Raw genomic sequence first — 14,404 nt, 5'->3', positions numbered from 1 at the left:
GATGAAGTATACATAGTGAAATATTTACATTTTGTAAAACGACGACGACGACGACAGTAACGGAAGGAAACTCGTTTTGAAAAGTATGCCTCGTGTTCTTTGATCTCTGTTTTCAGCTGAGTAATTGGATATTGTCCTAAGTTGCAGGCCAGTGCAAAACCAGTGTGCCAGAAGAAATTCATTCTGTATTAAATTATCGAGGAGGCAGTTATGGCGATAGACCTGGAAACTCAGCCTCACTGCTTGGGAAATGCCCCGTCCCATATCGCAACCTAAAGCGCATTTCTTGCGCAGTTTCACTCCTCGCTCCCTCTGCCTTAACTCTCGGTCACCGGCCTCATTCCTCAATTCTCGTTTGTAGTTTGATTTACGGTAGGTAGAAAATCCCCTTGACCCCAACAGGGTTCTTTCTGAGTAGACACCTGCGCATCTTCAACTACGCCCCACTAATTTCACTTGCTCTTACTTTCCAGCCAGAACGCAGGCATCAGTAATCTTTGACCCCGGATTACTGACTCGCAGTAACCACTCTTGGTGGCTCCACATTCACAGTCAGCAAAGTGGGCGAGACTCTCCAGTTTCACAAAGTAAGTGAAAAGGGAGGCCTTCCTCTTAACCTCCTTTTCTTATGAGTGTGATCGCATGGTTAAGTAGAAACTAATTCAAAATTCAAAATAAAAAAACACCACTCTCTGAATGGTCAGGATCTTCCCCCTCCTGTAATGCTCCAGACCCGAGTTCACAGCGTCTAGGTTTAAGGGACTGGTGCGCCCATGTTAATGACATTCCCAAAGGTTTCCTGGTGTTCAGTTGCGCGCTTGCGGCGCAAAGTCGTCTGGCTTCTACTGGCTAATAAAGACACCACGGGCAGGATCCTGCTTTCGGAGGAGAGGCAAGGGGGCGTTGCTGGTTGGGCTCGTTGGCCAAGAAGGCGGGCTAGCTAGCCAAGTGCGTTGGCTTTTTGCTGAGCGTTTTCCTCGCGGCCCTCCAGAAGCAGAGGCACAATGGCACCGCGCTGCCTGCCAGTCCCGTGGCCTTTCCTGCTGCGCGGCGGACGTGCACCTGTAGCTCCCACAAACCAGCGCCCCATTGGACCATCCGCTGCGCAAAAGAGACGGCGACGGGCAGCAGGCAGCGCTAACTGGAGAGTGGCAGGAGAGAGCGCGCGCGCCGGCCTCCTCCCCCGCCGGCCCCGCCTCCTGTCCAGGAGCCGTCTAGGTGTGCGCGACCCCCTCCTCCTCCCTCCACTGCCCCCCTCCACCTCCGCCTGGTCCAGCTCTGATTGGCTGTCGCTGTTGGTTAATGGCACGCGCCTGCGGTTGTAGTTATAAGAATCCTCGCGTGCCAGCCCTCAGCTCGTGTAAGTCCGCAGCCTCCCTCTGGGGAGAGAGCGCGCGCGAAAGCCCGAGGCAGGAGTCGCGGCAAGTCGAGGCGCCGCAGGAGCCCGAGGCGGGGGGCTGAGGAGAAGGAGGCGGCGGCGGCAGCGCCTGGCCTCGTCCCGCTCCCTGCTGGACAGTGTCCCGCCAGGCGGGAAAGAAGCCCGCCATGGAGGCGGTCTTGCTGGAGCACTTCCCCGCGGGGTTGGACTCTTTTACCTCAGCGCCTTACTTCGACGACGAGGACTTCTTCACCGACCAGTCGTCCCGCGACCCCCTGGAAGGCGACGAGCTGCTGGAGGCCGACGTGGACTTCCTGACGCCTCAGTTCCAGGCCTGCTACCGCGCCGGCGGCGATGGCGACGGAGGGGCCTGCCTTGGCGCCGGGCCCGGGGGTCAGCCGGAGGGCGCCTTCTGCTGCCAGGGGGCGGCGGGCAGCTTCTCGTCGTCCTTCTCGCCGCCGTCGTCGCCGTCGTCGAGCAGCTTCGGGGCCGAGTGCTGCGGCAGCGCGGCGTCGCCCCGGGCGGGCCTGAAGGCGCTGAGCGCGGCGGCCGCGGCCAGGCGCCGGCGCCGGGTGCGCTCCGAGGCCGAGCTGCAGCAGCTGCGTCAGGCGGCCAACGTGCGCGAGCGGCGGCGGATGCAGTCCATCAACGACGCCTTCGAGGGGCTGCGCTCGCACATCCCCACGCTGCCCTACGAGAAGCGCCTCTCCAAGGTGGACACGCTGCGCCTCGCCATCGGCTACATCAACTTCCTCAGCGAGCTGGTCCAGTCCGACCTGCCCTTGCGCGGCGCCGGCACCCAAAGCCCCTGCCAGCCCAAGAAGGTCATCATCTGCCACCGCGGGACAAGTAAGTGCGGGCGCCGCCCTCCGCCCGGCACCCGAGGGAGGCGGTGGCTGAGGAAGGAAGGCGCTTCCTGCGCTAAGGCGGCTCTCTCGGAAAGCAGCTTAGGCGCGCGCCTCAAGACGCAGGCGCCCTCGCCGTCTACGTCAAGCGCTGCGCTCGTGTTTGCCTCGCTTTCTCCCCCAGGAAGACATGTACGCGCATCACCCACCCCTGAAAACTCCACCTTAAGCTCCTCTTACACTCTGCCACACTATTGCCTCCCACCCTGGCACGCAAACATACCCAACAACAGCACCCACTCTCGGACTTTTAGGGTTGGCGTTTTCACACGCGGGGAGACCCGCAGACGCGCGCGCAGAAATTCTCACCCGCACGTACACAGGCACATTTGTTGTACACAGACGCAAATGCAAGCAGCCCGGGAAGGTAAAGAGGAAGGAGCGCACGCAAGTGGAGACAGCAGGCGCTCGCTGTTTCTAAAGTGCGCTCCTCTCGCCCGCACCCGCAAACTCCACACACCACACGCGCGGCCAAGCGAGCGCACGGATTCATGTGCGCGCCCTAGCTTCAGGAGGGCTCGTCCTACGGAGTAGGAGAGGCATATGCGCCTTTTGCGCGAATACAAGGCGCCTCATTGTGGTTAGGAAAAGATTTAGAAATCTGGCTGGTTGAAGGGAGACTCCTACGTGCTATGCTAAAAGTTTCTCCTAACCCCTTTCGCACTCTAAAGGAATGCGCTTCCTAGTCGGTGTTTTCCTCCAAGCACCCAGGAGCAGTCTGGGTGGAGAAAAATACCCTTTTGGGGGGAATTGGGATGCAGATATTAAGAGTTCTCTCGATATTTGATAGATAACCACAGGGCGGTGTGCGTTGCCGCTGCGTGCAACAGGCGTTGAACGCCAAGGTTAGCCAGAGCACCTGCTGCTGTCCTGCGCTACAATAGCCCAGAGAGAAAACGGGGCGCTTTGGCGCAGGTGCTGATTCTTCCTGTTTTCGGTGAGAATATTGCGATTGTGATTCACCCCTCTTCCTCTCTTTTTCTCCAGGATCACCTTCTCCAAGCGACCCAGATTATGGACTTCCTCCTTTGGCTGGGCATTCTCTCTCCTGGACTGACGAGAAACAGCTGAAGGAACAAAACATTATTAGGACTGCTAAAGTGTGGACCCCTGAAGACCCTAGGAAATTAAACAGCAAGCCTTCCCTAAACAACATAGAAAACGAACCCCCCTTTGACTTTGTAGCATGAAATGTGAAAGTTACTGGGTTGTAAATATCAATAATCTTTATTACCAGTGTACATTTGTACTTAAAGGCGTATATTTTTGGAAGGTACTTTACAGAAAGGTATTCTAATGGCAATCAACTTTTTTTTATTTATCTATTTATTACTGTTTAGAGTTACAGGAATAGAACTGTCCTTTTGAATGTATAATTTATATAATTTATGCTAATTTAAAAATATGCAATGAATTTGAGATTTATCCACCAGCACCTTTTGGGCACAATTCTTTGTTGGAAAAAGAAACATACATCCCAGAAAATGTGAACATAATTTATTACAATTTGTTGAATATGCCAGTTATATTTTATTATTAATAAACTTTGATTAAATCTGAAGGTGATTTTATTTGGAGGGGTGTGTGCATGAATGGGTGGTATATGTGTGTATGAGGGCATCAGTGTTCAGCTATAACTGTAAACTGGACAAAACTACCTTGATCCCAAGAGAAGTTGCTTTGAGATGGGAATTGGTCTGTACCTATGCATTTAGCAACAGGAGCAACATTTACTATCAGCAGTTTTCTGGCCACATCTATGATGCAAAATCCTAATCCCAGTTTATTCTAGAGTAGAGTGACTCATCTGGATAGGATTACACTCGTGTTGCAACCTTTCCTGGCAAAAGCTTCACCTACAAAATTTCCATGGGTCTGGCTCTCCTTCTGACACACAAAGAAGTGAATGTTGAACTCAAAAAAAGTTTGGAGACATATACAGACCATGGAGAGAATGGGTAACATTAATTTTAGTGTTTCAGTCTTACATTTTTATTCTCTACCGTGATACTTTTTCCTATAGATTTGTTTTCTTCTGACAGCAGAAAGTCCTAGTTATAATTTTTAATGAGTTTTGATGACCCATTAATTTCAAATGAGTTCATAAACATCCTTGGCCAGGTGAGATGAGAAATATCTCTTGGGACCGATATAGATGCATATATGTATAAAAAGATGAGGAACGAGGATCTTCTAACAACTCACAGCACCCTTAACAAACTACAGTTCCCAGGATTCTATGACTTTTTAAAGTGGCATGATACTGCTTTAAATATATAGTGCGGATGGGGTCTCTATATATTGGATGCTATTTTGGACAAATAGCACTAGGAAGAAGTGAGATAAAAAGCACTAATGGGGCATGGTGAGTAAGGCTGGCCACTGTGAGAACAGGATTCTGGTCTGGATGGGTCACTGGCCAGATCCAGTGGCTCTTCTTAGAATCATAGAATCATAGAGTTAGAAGGGACCCTGAGGATCATCTAGTTCAACTCCCTGCAATGCAGGAATATGCAGTTGCCCCATATGGTGGTCGAACTTGCAGCCTTGGTATTATCAGCACCACTTATGTTCTTAACAATAAAGGCAAAGGTTTGAATCTGTAGATAAGTAAGTAAGGCTGTACTGAAAATTAAAATCCCTTCCCCATCAATGGATCTATGAGACTGAAAGCAAGTAGAGACACAGACCTCTTGAACAGTATAGAGGCTGCAGAACCTTTCTAGCTGTCAGCTGCAATTGGGAGGATGCATTCAAATCCTTTTTTTTCCCCACAATACTGATGGGTATTGAATTTTTTTTTAAGTTCTTATTGCAAGAGATTATTCCTTTTGTGGGCGATCATCTCCTTCTAAAAATTAACTGTCCTCTGAAAGGACATGTTAATTAAGGAACACCTTCATTAAGATTCTGTACTATGCACATCTTTGGTTAATCAAATAAAATGCACCAATTTTCAAAAGAAGTTTTGATTTAAGCCCATCATCATTATTAGCAATAATAATCCTTGCAGCAGCAGCACAGTTTACTTTCAGCCTCAGTTTTTCATCCATAAAATAGGGATAAACGTGATTTAACTCCAGATGGAGGCGAGATTAGTGTGCATCTTAAAATACCGAAAACACGATTCAGAGCAATGAACATCAACCGACGGGAAATAACCCTAAATAAGCATCTTACCCCAACCCGCCTCCCACCCAAGCAGCAGGGCAGCGTAGGCAGAGATGGAGGAAGAGATGGGATGCAAACCTCTTGCCCGGAGAAGCAACTTCAGGGCAAAACGTTCTCAGGCCTCCCTTGGAGGTTTCTAAGCAGAGGTTGGAGGGCTGCTTTAACTGAGATTCCTGCATTGCAGGGGGGTTGGACTAGATGACCTTCGGGATCCCTTCCAGCTCTGCCATTCTATGATTCTGTGAAAACGGGGAGTGATGGTGTTGCCCTGGCCAGGAAGAAGTTGCTTGTTTGACCAGAAGCGCTGTGTTGAGCGGCAGCCCTCAAACACCTTAAAAGGTCTTTTTTATTATTTATTGGAGAAGAAATAAAATAAGAAAGAGGATCGGAGCCCAGGAGATGTTAGACCAGGGCAGCAGCACCCCTCTCTCTGCACCTGTAGGAGTGGGACCTTGGTGCCGGGGGAGTTAATGTGTGCCTGGGGTGTGTGTGTGTGTGTGTGTGTGTGTGTGTGTGTGTGTGTGTGAGAGAGAGAGAGAGAGAGAGAGAGAGAGAGAGAGAGAGAGAGAGCGCCTTCTGGCCGCGCTGGGCTGCTGCTGCCCCGGCCGCAGGTGCTGATTTTCCCGTGGTACCCGCCGCTTGCGAGGCCTGGCGGGCCGGGTGGGTGGGCAGGATGGATCCCCCCGGGGAGAAGATCCCAGATGCCCAGCCCAGGCCTGCAGCTTGAGCCGGGAGCCTTTGCGAGCTGCCCCGGGCTGCGCTGCTCAGCCGAGCGGATGGGAACCGCGAGGAGTCCCCGGTGGATAATCGCGCCCCCCCCCTCCCGCCCGCCACTCCGGTAACTTGGGGTTAGGGGGGAGCAAGATGATGGCCTGGCTCTCGCCTAATTGCATTAACCTAGATAGGCCAGCCCGACCGGCCTCGTGGATCCCTTCCAAGAGCAATTACCCCCCGCGAGCCCCACTTGGCCACATCAGATGGGGCCAAAGCCCCCCCCCCCCTGCAGTCTGCTCCCCGCATCCCGCAATCCCTGCAAAAGGAGAAGAGGAAGGAACGAGGAGGAGCTGGAGAAATGCAGCGCGGGCGAGAGAAGGAGGGCGGCAAGCAGCCCAAGTTCTAATTCGATTTTGCCCTGTATTAGGTCCTCATTAAACACAGAAAGTCGCCTTGGCACAAACGCTTCCAGGAGGCATGTAATCGCATTACACTCATTAGAAAGTCAAATGGTCGTCGGACTGCAGCATAGTCGTGGATCTGAGTTAGGGAAGGGCCGGTTGCTTTGGCCGTGTGTGTGTGTGTGTGTGTGTGTGTGTGTGTGTTTGTGTACTCGATTGGACGTGCTGCTGTGGCACTGCACAATTCAAACACTACACGCATTGTTAAGGGGCACCTTTTCTTCGGCCGTGCCACTTGTGTGTGTGGTTTTTGTCATTCAATGCCTCATCACCCTCCTTTAGTATGGTGCAGATCAAGCGGAAGAGCCGGCCTGCGCGGGGAAAACACCAGGGTCTCTATCTTGTCAGTCTCCCGTCTTGACTTGGCAAGTCCCTTTAAAAGGCCAGCTTCAAAGAGGCTGTCAGGTTCTTGGGCGTCCGCTCATAAATCCATTCAGCCCAGTTGCAGCAATTTTGCTGCTATTATTATTATTATTATTATTATTATTATTATTATTATTATTATTATTATTGCATAACTTCCATTTCAGACCCTGTCTGCTCCCCAAAGAACCCCTCCCAACTCCCACCACAAGCCCTGCTGGCTTGGAAGTTGCAGCAGAAAACTATCAAGATATGGAAGAGCCGTAGCAGTGGGTGGTTGGGGGGGGGGGGCGTGGAAAATATTGCTTGGCACTGGAAGGAACCAGCGTGTGGGCTCGCATGACTGACAGCAATTCAAGCCTTTGAAATCAGCCTCCCCTCTTCGCCCCCCCAAACAATAACAATATTCATAGATGTGCCCCCTCCCCTTGGGTTGGTGGGTTTGTATTCAAATGAATTATGCATTCACACACTCTCTCACACACACACCGCTCAGCTGCCTGATCGGAAGTAAGCAGCATTTATTTATGCTGAAGCAACAATAACCGAATCAGCTTTCAAAATAATCCAGTTGCAGGTTTTCCAGCAAGATTATTGTGATCTGGTTGACCACACGATACCTGATCTAACTAGAAATAGTCCTTTCAAAGTTGCCTGCCAGTCAAATGGGGGGGGGGTTTGATGATGGGAATTATGAAAACGATGCTGGTCATTATGTTGCTTGGTCGCTGCCTATGAAAGACCCAGACCAAACTCTGACTGCTCTGCTCCAGGACTGGCCTCAGGGTGGCCTTTGCACGCCCCTCCCCTCCCCAATGTGCGAAGGAGCAGGCTCGGGTTATTTATTTATTTTGTTATTTCTAAATACCCAAAGCAGGCACAAAAGCTGCAGGCATTTTTTTTTTTAAGTTAGCTCCTGAACTTTTCCTGCTTCTTGTCAGCCAAGTTGTCCTCGCCATTGAGGCCAACAGCATTCGTGATGCCCCTTAAATCCCACTGAAAAGGCCATTTCGTCGTACACAAAGCAGGCGCAGAGAGACCATTAAAAACCTCGAAGCATCAATCTCTTTGGGGAAAAGGTATGGGAAAGGAAGTGTCTCTCCTCCTGCAAGCAAAGGCAGGGTTGCAGGGAGACTTGAGAACCTGCTCCCTTGGGATTCCCAGGCCTTCTAATCCGCCAATATTAGGATTAAGGCCCCTATAATATATGGGGTGTGAAACCTCGGCTAGGCATGAACTCATCCCATTTTCATTAAGGTCTCTTTTGCAGTGGCACCGAGGACCAGCTGCCAGGATGAACAAACACCAGTTGAGTGTCCCTGGTAAATCTCACTCCTCTCCTCCTCCCCCTTTTTTTTATCCCTCTCTCCCCATCTCTTTCTTTCCACCCCCTTTCTCCCCCTCCCCAAGGCCTGTGGGAATGGGCCCGCGCTCATTCCACAACAAATTGCATTTTCGAGATCTGGAAGCCTTAGGAGGCAGCGATTCCCACGACGGGATGTGAGGTCTGGCCAACAGGTGTTCGGATTTGGCCGAGGGAGATAGGAAAGGAGGCTGGGGAAGGGAGAAAGCTTTGCTGCCAGGAGAACAGGCTGCCCGGGCGCCTCTTGCCTTTTACATGGCGTGGAAGCCGCAGACAATCGAAATGATATCTTTATTGCTAGGTTCATGTCCTGGGCTATAACATATCAATCCCTGTCGGGTTTCCCTCGGATGCACCTGGTATTTCAAACTTGTTCTTTTTGTGTTTTTCTGGGTGCTGAGCTGCAGCTGCCTAAAACAAGCAAAGGGAGAGAGAGGCCCTTACAATGTCTCCAAGACGTGTTGGCATGGTTTGCTTGTCTTTAATGTACCATTAAGCATTGTCTTGACACAATATGGGAACTGTAAAGCATGGCATGTGTTATAATAAAACACATTTTCAATGATGCACTTGCAGTGGGAGCTGAGATGCTAGCAAACAAACAGGCCCAGAGTCTTGCTTCTTTTTTCCCCTTTTTTTGTCTGCCTTTGCTCAGCCTTCAACGGGCAATTAAACTTAAGACCACTACTTTCCCCCCTCCTTGATCAGCCAATTACATTTTATGTCTCCTAATTTTTCACACAGAAAAAAAAAGTCTCCGTGCTGGCCTCTAAAGACATTGATTTTCTTGCTATCACCTGGCGTTCAGACCTTAGTTCCATTTATCAAGAAGGGGAACGTCAGGCGTTGCATAAAGTGACTCTGTTACCATACGGCTCTCACCATCCTGGCCTATTGTTTTCCCTTGTTAATAACTCATTACCAGGATTTAACAAATCCACCATTACATATGTTTTGTGTCTCCATATTTTGATCCGTACGATTAAGCAGATGTTACGATTGAAAATTGAAAAGTCCAAGGCTACTCTAGGCTGAAAGAAAGAGGGCAGACTCAAACAACGAGCTAACAATGAGATTCAGAAGATCTTCAGAAAAACATTTACGACCAATAAACAGACTCCAACCTGCTCCATTTCAACCATTGTGTGCCTGGGGGGAATAATTAAGTTTAATAGGGAATAGGTCTGCGGGGTTTTCAATGCCAAGATCACAGGTGCGGGGTGGCACGCTGAATGATTCGCCTGATTTTTGCCAAGCTCAAGGGCCCTTCTCCGGGACTTGCGAGCAGGGGGAAAACATTGTCATTTCTTTTAATTCGCAGCATTACTTTTAAGGCGAACAAAGGGGCGGGGGGAGGGGGCGCCTGAGTGGCTGGCGCGGCGAATGAGGCGCGCGCGGCTGCACAAGAGAGCAGCCTCCTCAGCCGAGCGCGCCGCCAGATTGGTGCGCAGGGGCCTCGGTGGGCCTCCTAAAAGCCTCGCTCCTCACCCCCCCGAGCGCCCCCCCGGCCCCACTTCGCCCCCAGCAGGAGCCGGGGAGCCTCCGGAGGCCTCCGCCCAGCGCTCTGGCGCCTCACGTTCGTCGCTCGAGGGCCAGGCGCCTTTCTGGGCAGCTTGGCCAAACTTTCCCCAAACTGTGGAGCGAGCGCCTGGGGAGGGTCCCCGGCTGGAGACGCGCATGCGCCCCTCTTCTCCCCGCAGTGCCTGTGGCTCCGGGGAGCCGGCGAGAGGCCCGCTGGCGGCACCCCAGAGAGCAGAGGACCCCCTGCCGCAGAGCCAGCCCCCTTCCTTTTGCCCACGAGGCCCCGGGAGACGGCAAAGAGACCTCCAACAAGAGGTGTCCGCCTGCCCTGGCCTCGTTGCGCATGGAGGTCTCCAAGAGGGACCCCCAGCAAGGCGAGGCGGTCTGAGGCGCGGGCTCGCGAGCAGGAGGCGGCTTGGTGGCTGCGGACACCCTGGGGGAAAGGCGAAGGGGCGAGCGTCGCCTCGGCCCCGCCACCCGCCCTCCAAGCGCCTGTCAGAGGGAGAAGAACCGGGCTTCCCTGACAGGAACTGTGTCGCTGGCGCTCGCTGCCAGCTCCGCGCCCACTCCTGCCTCCAGGCCGCTCGTCTCGCGGGCCAGAGGCGCCCAGGCTAAGGGTGCCTCGTCCCTGACCTCGGCCCGCACCCCGGAGCCCCGTTGGGGTTCTCTGAACCGCCCGGCTCATTCGCTCGTCGCGCCGGCAGCTCCTTTCCCCTCCCCTCGCCGCGCACCTGCTCTGAGGGAACTTGTTGCGCGGAACGCCTGTCACGCTGCCAGCGAGCTGCTGTCCCGCGCAAAGCTTCCCTGAGGCAGCCTGGACTTGCCAGCCCCGGGCGAAAGCCCACCTCCGCCCGCCTTTTCTGGGCAATGGCCTTTTGGGGAGCCGTTTCCCCCTCTCCTTAAGGCAGGTGGGTTGTTCTTGTCGCCTTTGGCGCAACGGCGCCTTGACGGGCCTCCAGTGCCTAGCGAGGCCTATGCCGAAAGCGTTGCTTTCGAGGAGGGTAAATGGGGACGCGGGAGGGATGCTGCCGGGCCGGGGGAAGAACCCGGAGTCTGTGGGGGCAAGAGGTTGGTCGCGGGAGGCACTCAAAGCAGCCTCCATTTCCCATGACTGGAAACCCTGTCAGGACTCCTTCTCTCTCCAAGCTCCTCATTTTGCTCTAGACCGAAGTTGGGAAAGAGAGTGGCCCCACTGGCTGGGCATTACATTCCTTTCCAATTAAAGCGATCGCTTCTGGGGAGCTTGAGCCTTTCTCAGCCCCGACGGAATCTGAAAAGTGGCTGAGTGTTTTTCTTTTTTTGAGGTGCAGAAGCGAGGAAGGGAGAAGGGAGGGAAAGGTGATGCCGTTTGTGGCGCTGGCGAAGAGCAGGAGCGAAGCGAAGAGCCGAGAGTGCAAGGAGCGCGCGGGGGGAAGCGGGAGAGCGCCTGCCCGGCCAGCAGCCTTCGCGATTTGCAGCTCGCGCTTTGGCTAAAGGGCACTTCCGTTAGCAACAGGCCGTTTCCACGTCGGTGCAAAGTTATTTGGGACTTTGTCAAACTTCGCTTTGTGGGAAGGCAGCTCCTTTGGCTAGGCGCTCAATGGGCACCCACCCGAAGCTGAGAAAGCGCCCCCCTTCTTCCTTCCCTCCCAGCGCTTTCAAGAAAAACTTGAATAGTTGTTGTCAAAAGTGGAGAAGGCAAAAAAAGGGGAGTTCCAAAGAAGAAGAAAAAAGCCCCTTGAAAAGTCTTGGAAATGGGTAGATTTTGCAGGTGTGTAGAATGAAGTTAACAACCATGCAGAGTGTGGGCTCCCCCAGTGCGGAGAGTGTGACAGGGACAGCTGGCTCCGTTTTCCCTGTGAAATCCCCCCCTTGGTGGACCATACACAACGACAGTGACCTTTCTGCAGGGGGAACCAGAGCCGGCCCTTTGACTGAATTAGTCACAAAGACGTCTTGCTATGACTTTTGTTCCTCGCCAAAGCCAAGAAATATTGCGTTTAATATGAGAAGGATTGTCTCCAGCTTTCTCGTGCTCCTCCAAGAAATATGACCGGTCTGCTTTCAAGGGAGCTCGTTTCTCTTCCCTTGAGCGCCTCTCGGCTGTTGCTCCCCCCTCGCCCCTTTCCCTCCCCAAGACCTGCGGACGAGGAGGCGCACTTTTTCCAGCGTGCCTCCGTCTTGCAAAGAGGAGCGCTCCGTCTGGGTGTGCAGCGGCGAATTTATCAATCTTTTCATGATCTGACAATACTTGGAAATACATCATTGTCACTGGGGGTGGCTTGATAGATTAGCTGGAGGCGCGGAGCCCTTTTCCAAGGTCAAGTTGAAGATTCTTATTTGCTGTTGCGCTGAAGTTTGTGAGAGCGCCGAACAATGCCAGCCTGTTAACTTGCCTCTTGTTTTGGAGAGGAATCTCATCCTCTTCCCCCCAAAAGCCTTTTCTTACTGATGTCTCTTATGGGCTGGGGGGGGGGGGGAAGAGCGATTAAAAAAAGAAATGCTCCCCTCTCGGTCTCCAGTAAAAGTTTACAACCAGTTAACAGGGGACGTCTGAAATTAAGGAAGATGGAAAGAGGCGAAGGGCGTTCTCTGAGTGTCCCAAGACACTTTCTCCCCCTAAAGCAAGGTGCCAACTTTTTATCTTTCGCTTTGCAGGGCAAGGCACATGCATCGCCTTCCCTCCTAGGTGCCTGGGGGCGATTTCTTTTTACGAGTTCGGTTCCCAAAAGCTTTGTTAGTGGCAGGACAGCGCTGGATGGCAACTGTTGCCAAAAGCTTCATTTATTTTTTTTTACTAGCCTTGAACCTGTTGTCTAACGGACTCTTTGAACTTCTCTTTGCTGGGCTAAACGTTTTCTTTGCCTCTCTTTGCAGACTTCTTCAGCGTTACTGTGGGTTGCGCAGACAGTTCCTTCTCCCTCTCTCCCTCCCTTCTCTCTCTGAGATGATTGATATTTGTTATTCAACCCAACTTTTATTTACCTTGCAAAAAAAAAAATGTTCGGGGGACCCAATGTGATAAATTACAGATATGCAAATCACATTGAATGGTCTTGTAAGTGTGTCTCGCTGGAGCTGAATAAGACCTTGCAAGCCGGTCTGTGCGCACTCAGGACCCCAGGGAGCTGATCAAAGCACCCATTCTCTTTCATCCCCAGTATTCTCCTCCAAACTATTTCGATACAATATGTTTCCATGATGCCCTTAATAGGCTAGGGACACAGAACTCATTACAACCTAGCTAGTTCTGCCGACCCCTTTGTTCGGAGGCAGAAAGTTAAAGAGGAGAAAAAGGAGTGGGGAAGCGGGGAAGGAAAGAGAAGCTCTGCCAGTTGCCAGCTTTCTGAAATGCTAAAGCATGCGTCATTTTTCACTGGGTCTCGTCTTGATATCCTCAAAAGAGAATCTATGAAACCGGCTTGGCCTTTTCTGGCATTAATTACACTGCTGTCCAGGCAGTTTTCCCTATTCTATGCATTTCTCAGCAGGGTTTTTTCTTTTTGCAAGACTTTTTTTTTTGCAGCTGCCAGTTAAATTATGAATGCATTTTTATCAGTATGGGAAAAATAAGAGTGAATGTTGCCTATTCTCATTGTGCACTCTTCAATTTTAAGGAGTTTTGTGGTAGTGGTTCCATATTTAGGGGGAAATATGTGATCCAGTTTAACAATCTATATTTTGGTGTGTGGTTTTTAACAAGGAAGGATCCAGCTTCATTTTATAGTTCATTTCTCAGAGTGATTTGTTTTTAGTGTAGGTTAGCTGGATGCAACATATTGATTTCTCTAACCAAGTACCAGCGAAACTCAAAAGCCTTGCTAAAAGCCTACAGCAAAGGGATCGCGTGGGTGAGTGGCTGCGTCCATCTGTAGACTCTCACACTTTGGGTGCAGTTCCCAAGACTTCTCATGAGGAAATGGGCTAAGTAGGGATGCCTTGAAAGTAAGGTCAAGTGTATACATGACTCCAGGGGATTACTTGCACATGTGGAACAGCCGTCACAAAAAGTCAACACGCCTTAGAGATAGCTCTTATCAGCTGACACCACTTCAAACGCAATGCTTTCCAACAGAGGGCGTTCACGCAAATACCCACATTGATTCATACGGTGCTGAGGGACGTGTACATGCATGTGTGAATCAGCCCCTACGCTTAGTTAAAGTCGGTGGGACTTATCAAAGGACGAGGTTTTATCTTAGAAGGACGCGGTTATGCACGCCCTAAGTACAATTCAAGGCTTCGGACTCTTGATGTTATCAGTCCTCACTATCGCATGCAAGCCCTATCCACATTTTACAAATGAGGAAGACGACGGAGAAAGAGTGACCTGCCCTAGGCAGCAAACGAGCTGAGGTTTGCGTTCATTTCCGCGTCCAACCCTCTAGCTATCCATTTCTCAGACTGTAACCCATTTGGTCTGCCCCCCCCCCCTTGGAATAACATTAGGCAAAGTCGCTTATTTGGGCAGCTTTTGCTGCTGGTGTCTCTGAAAGCAAAACCCCACCAGCTCTATTTCTCGGGTAGGTATTGCGACTAGAGCGTTTGT

General features: G+C 51.6%; 1 protein-coding gene across 1 annotated transcript; it reads left to right on the top strand.

Moving 5' to 3' along the window:
- Positions 1–1,039: 1,039 nt before the first annotated feature.
- PTF1A (pancreas associated transcription factor 1a) lies at positions 1,040–3,844 on the top strand. The gene is made up of 2 exons (XM_028750825.2): positions 1,040–2,227; positions 3,271–3,844. The coding sequence occupies exons 1-2, from the start codon at positions 1,546–1,548 to the stop codon at positions 3,471–3,473; spliced, it is 885 nt and encodes a 294-aa protein (XP_028606658.2). The 5' UTR covers positions 1,040–1,545; the 3' UTR covers positions 3,474–3,844.
- Positions 3,845–14,404: the final 10,560 nt, after the last annotated feature.

Source organism: Podarcis muralis, chromosome 12 (genome assembly GCF_964188315.1).
Source record: "Podarcis muralis chromosome 12, rPodMur119.hap1.1, whole genome shotgun sequence".
Taxonomy (NCBI): Eukaryota; Metazoa; Chordata; class Lepidosauria; order Squamata; family Lacertidae; genus Podarcis; species Podarcis muralis.
Note: the sequence above shows the minus strand (reverse complement) of the source record. Positions and strands in the feature narration are given on the sequence as shown.

Excerpts from the sequence above, each read along its gene's own strand:
- PTF1A (XM_028750825.2), top strand. The coding sequence starts at position 1,546 with ATGGAGGCGGTCTTGCTGGAGCACTTCCCCGCGGGGTTGGACTCTTTT. Across the intron at positions 2,228-3,270 it reads CATCTGCCACCGCGGGACAA|GATCACCTTCTCCAAGCGAC; the intron begins GTAAGTGCGGGC and ends CTTTTTCTCCAG.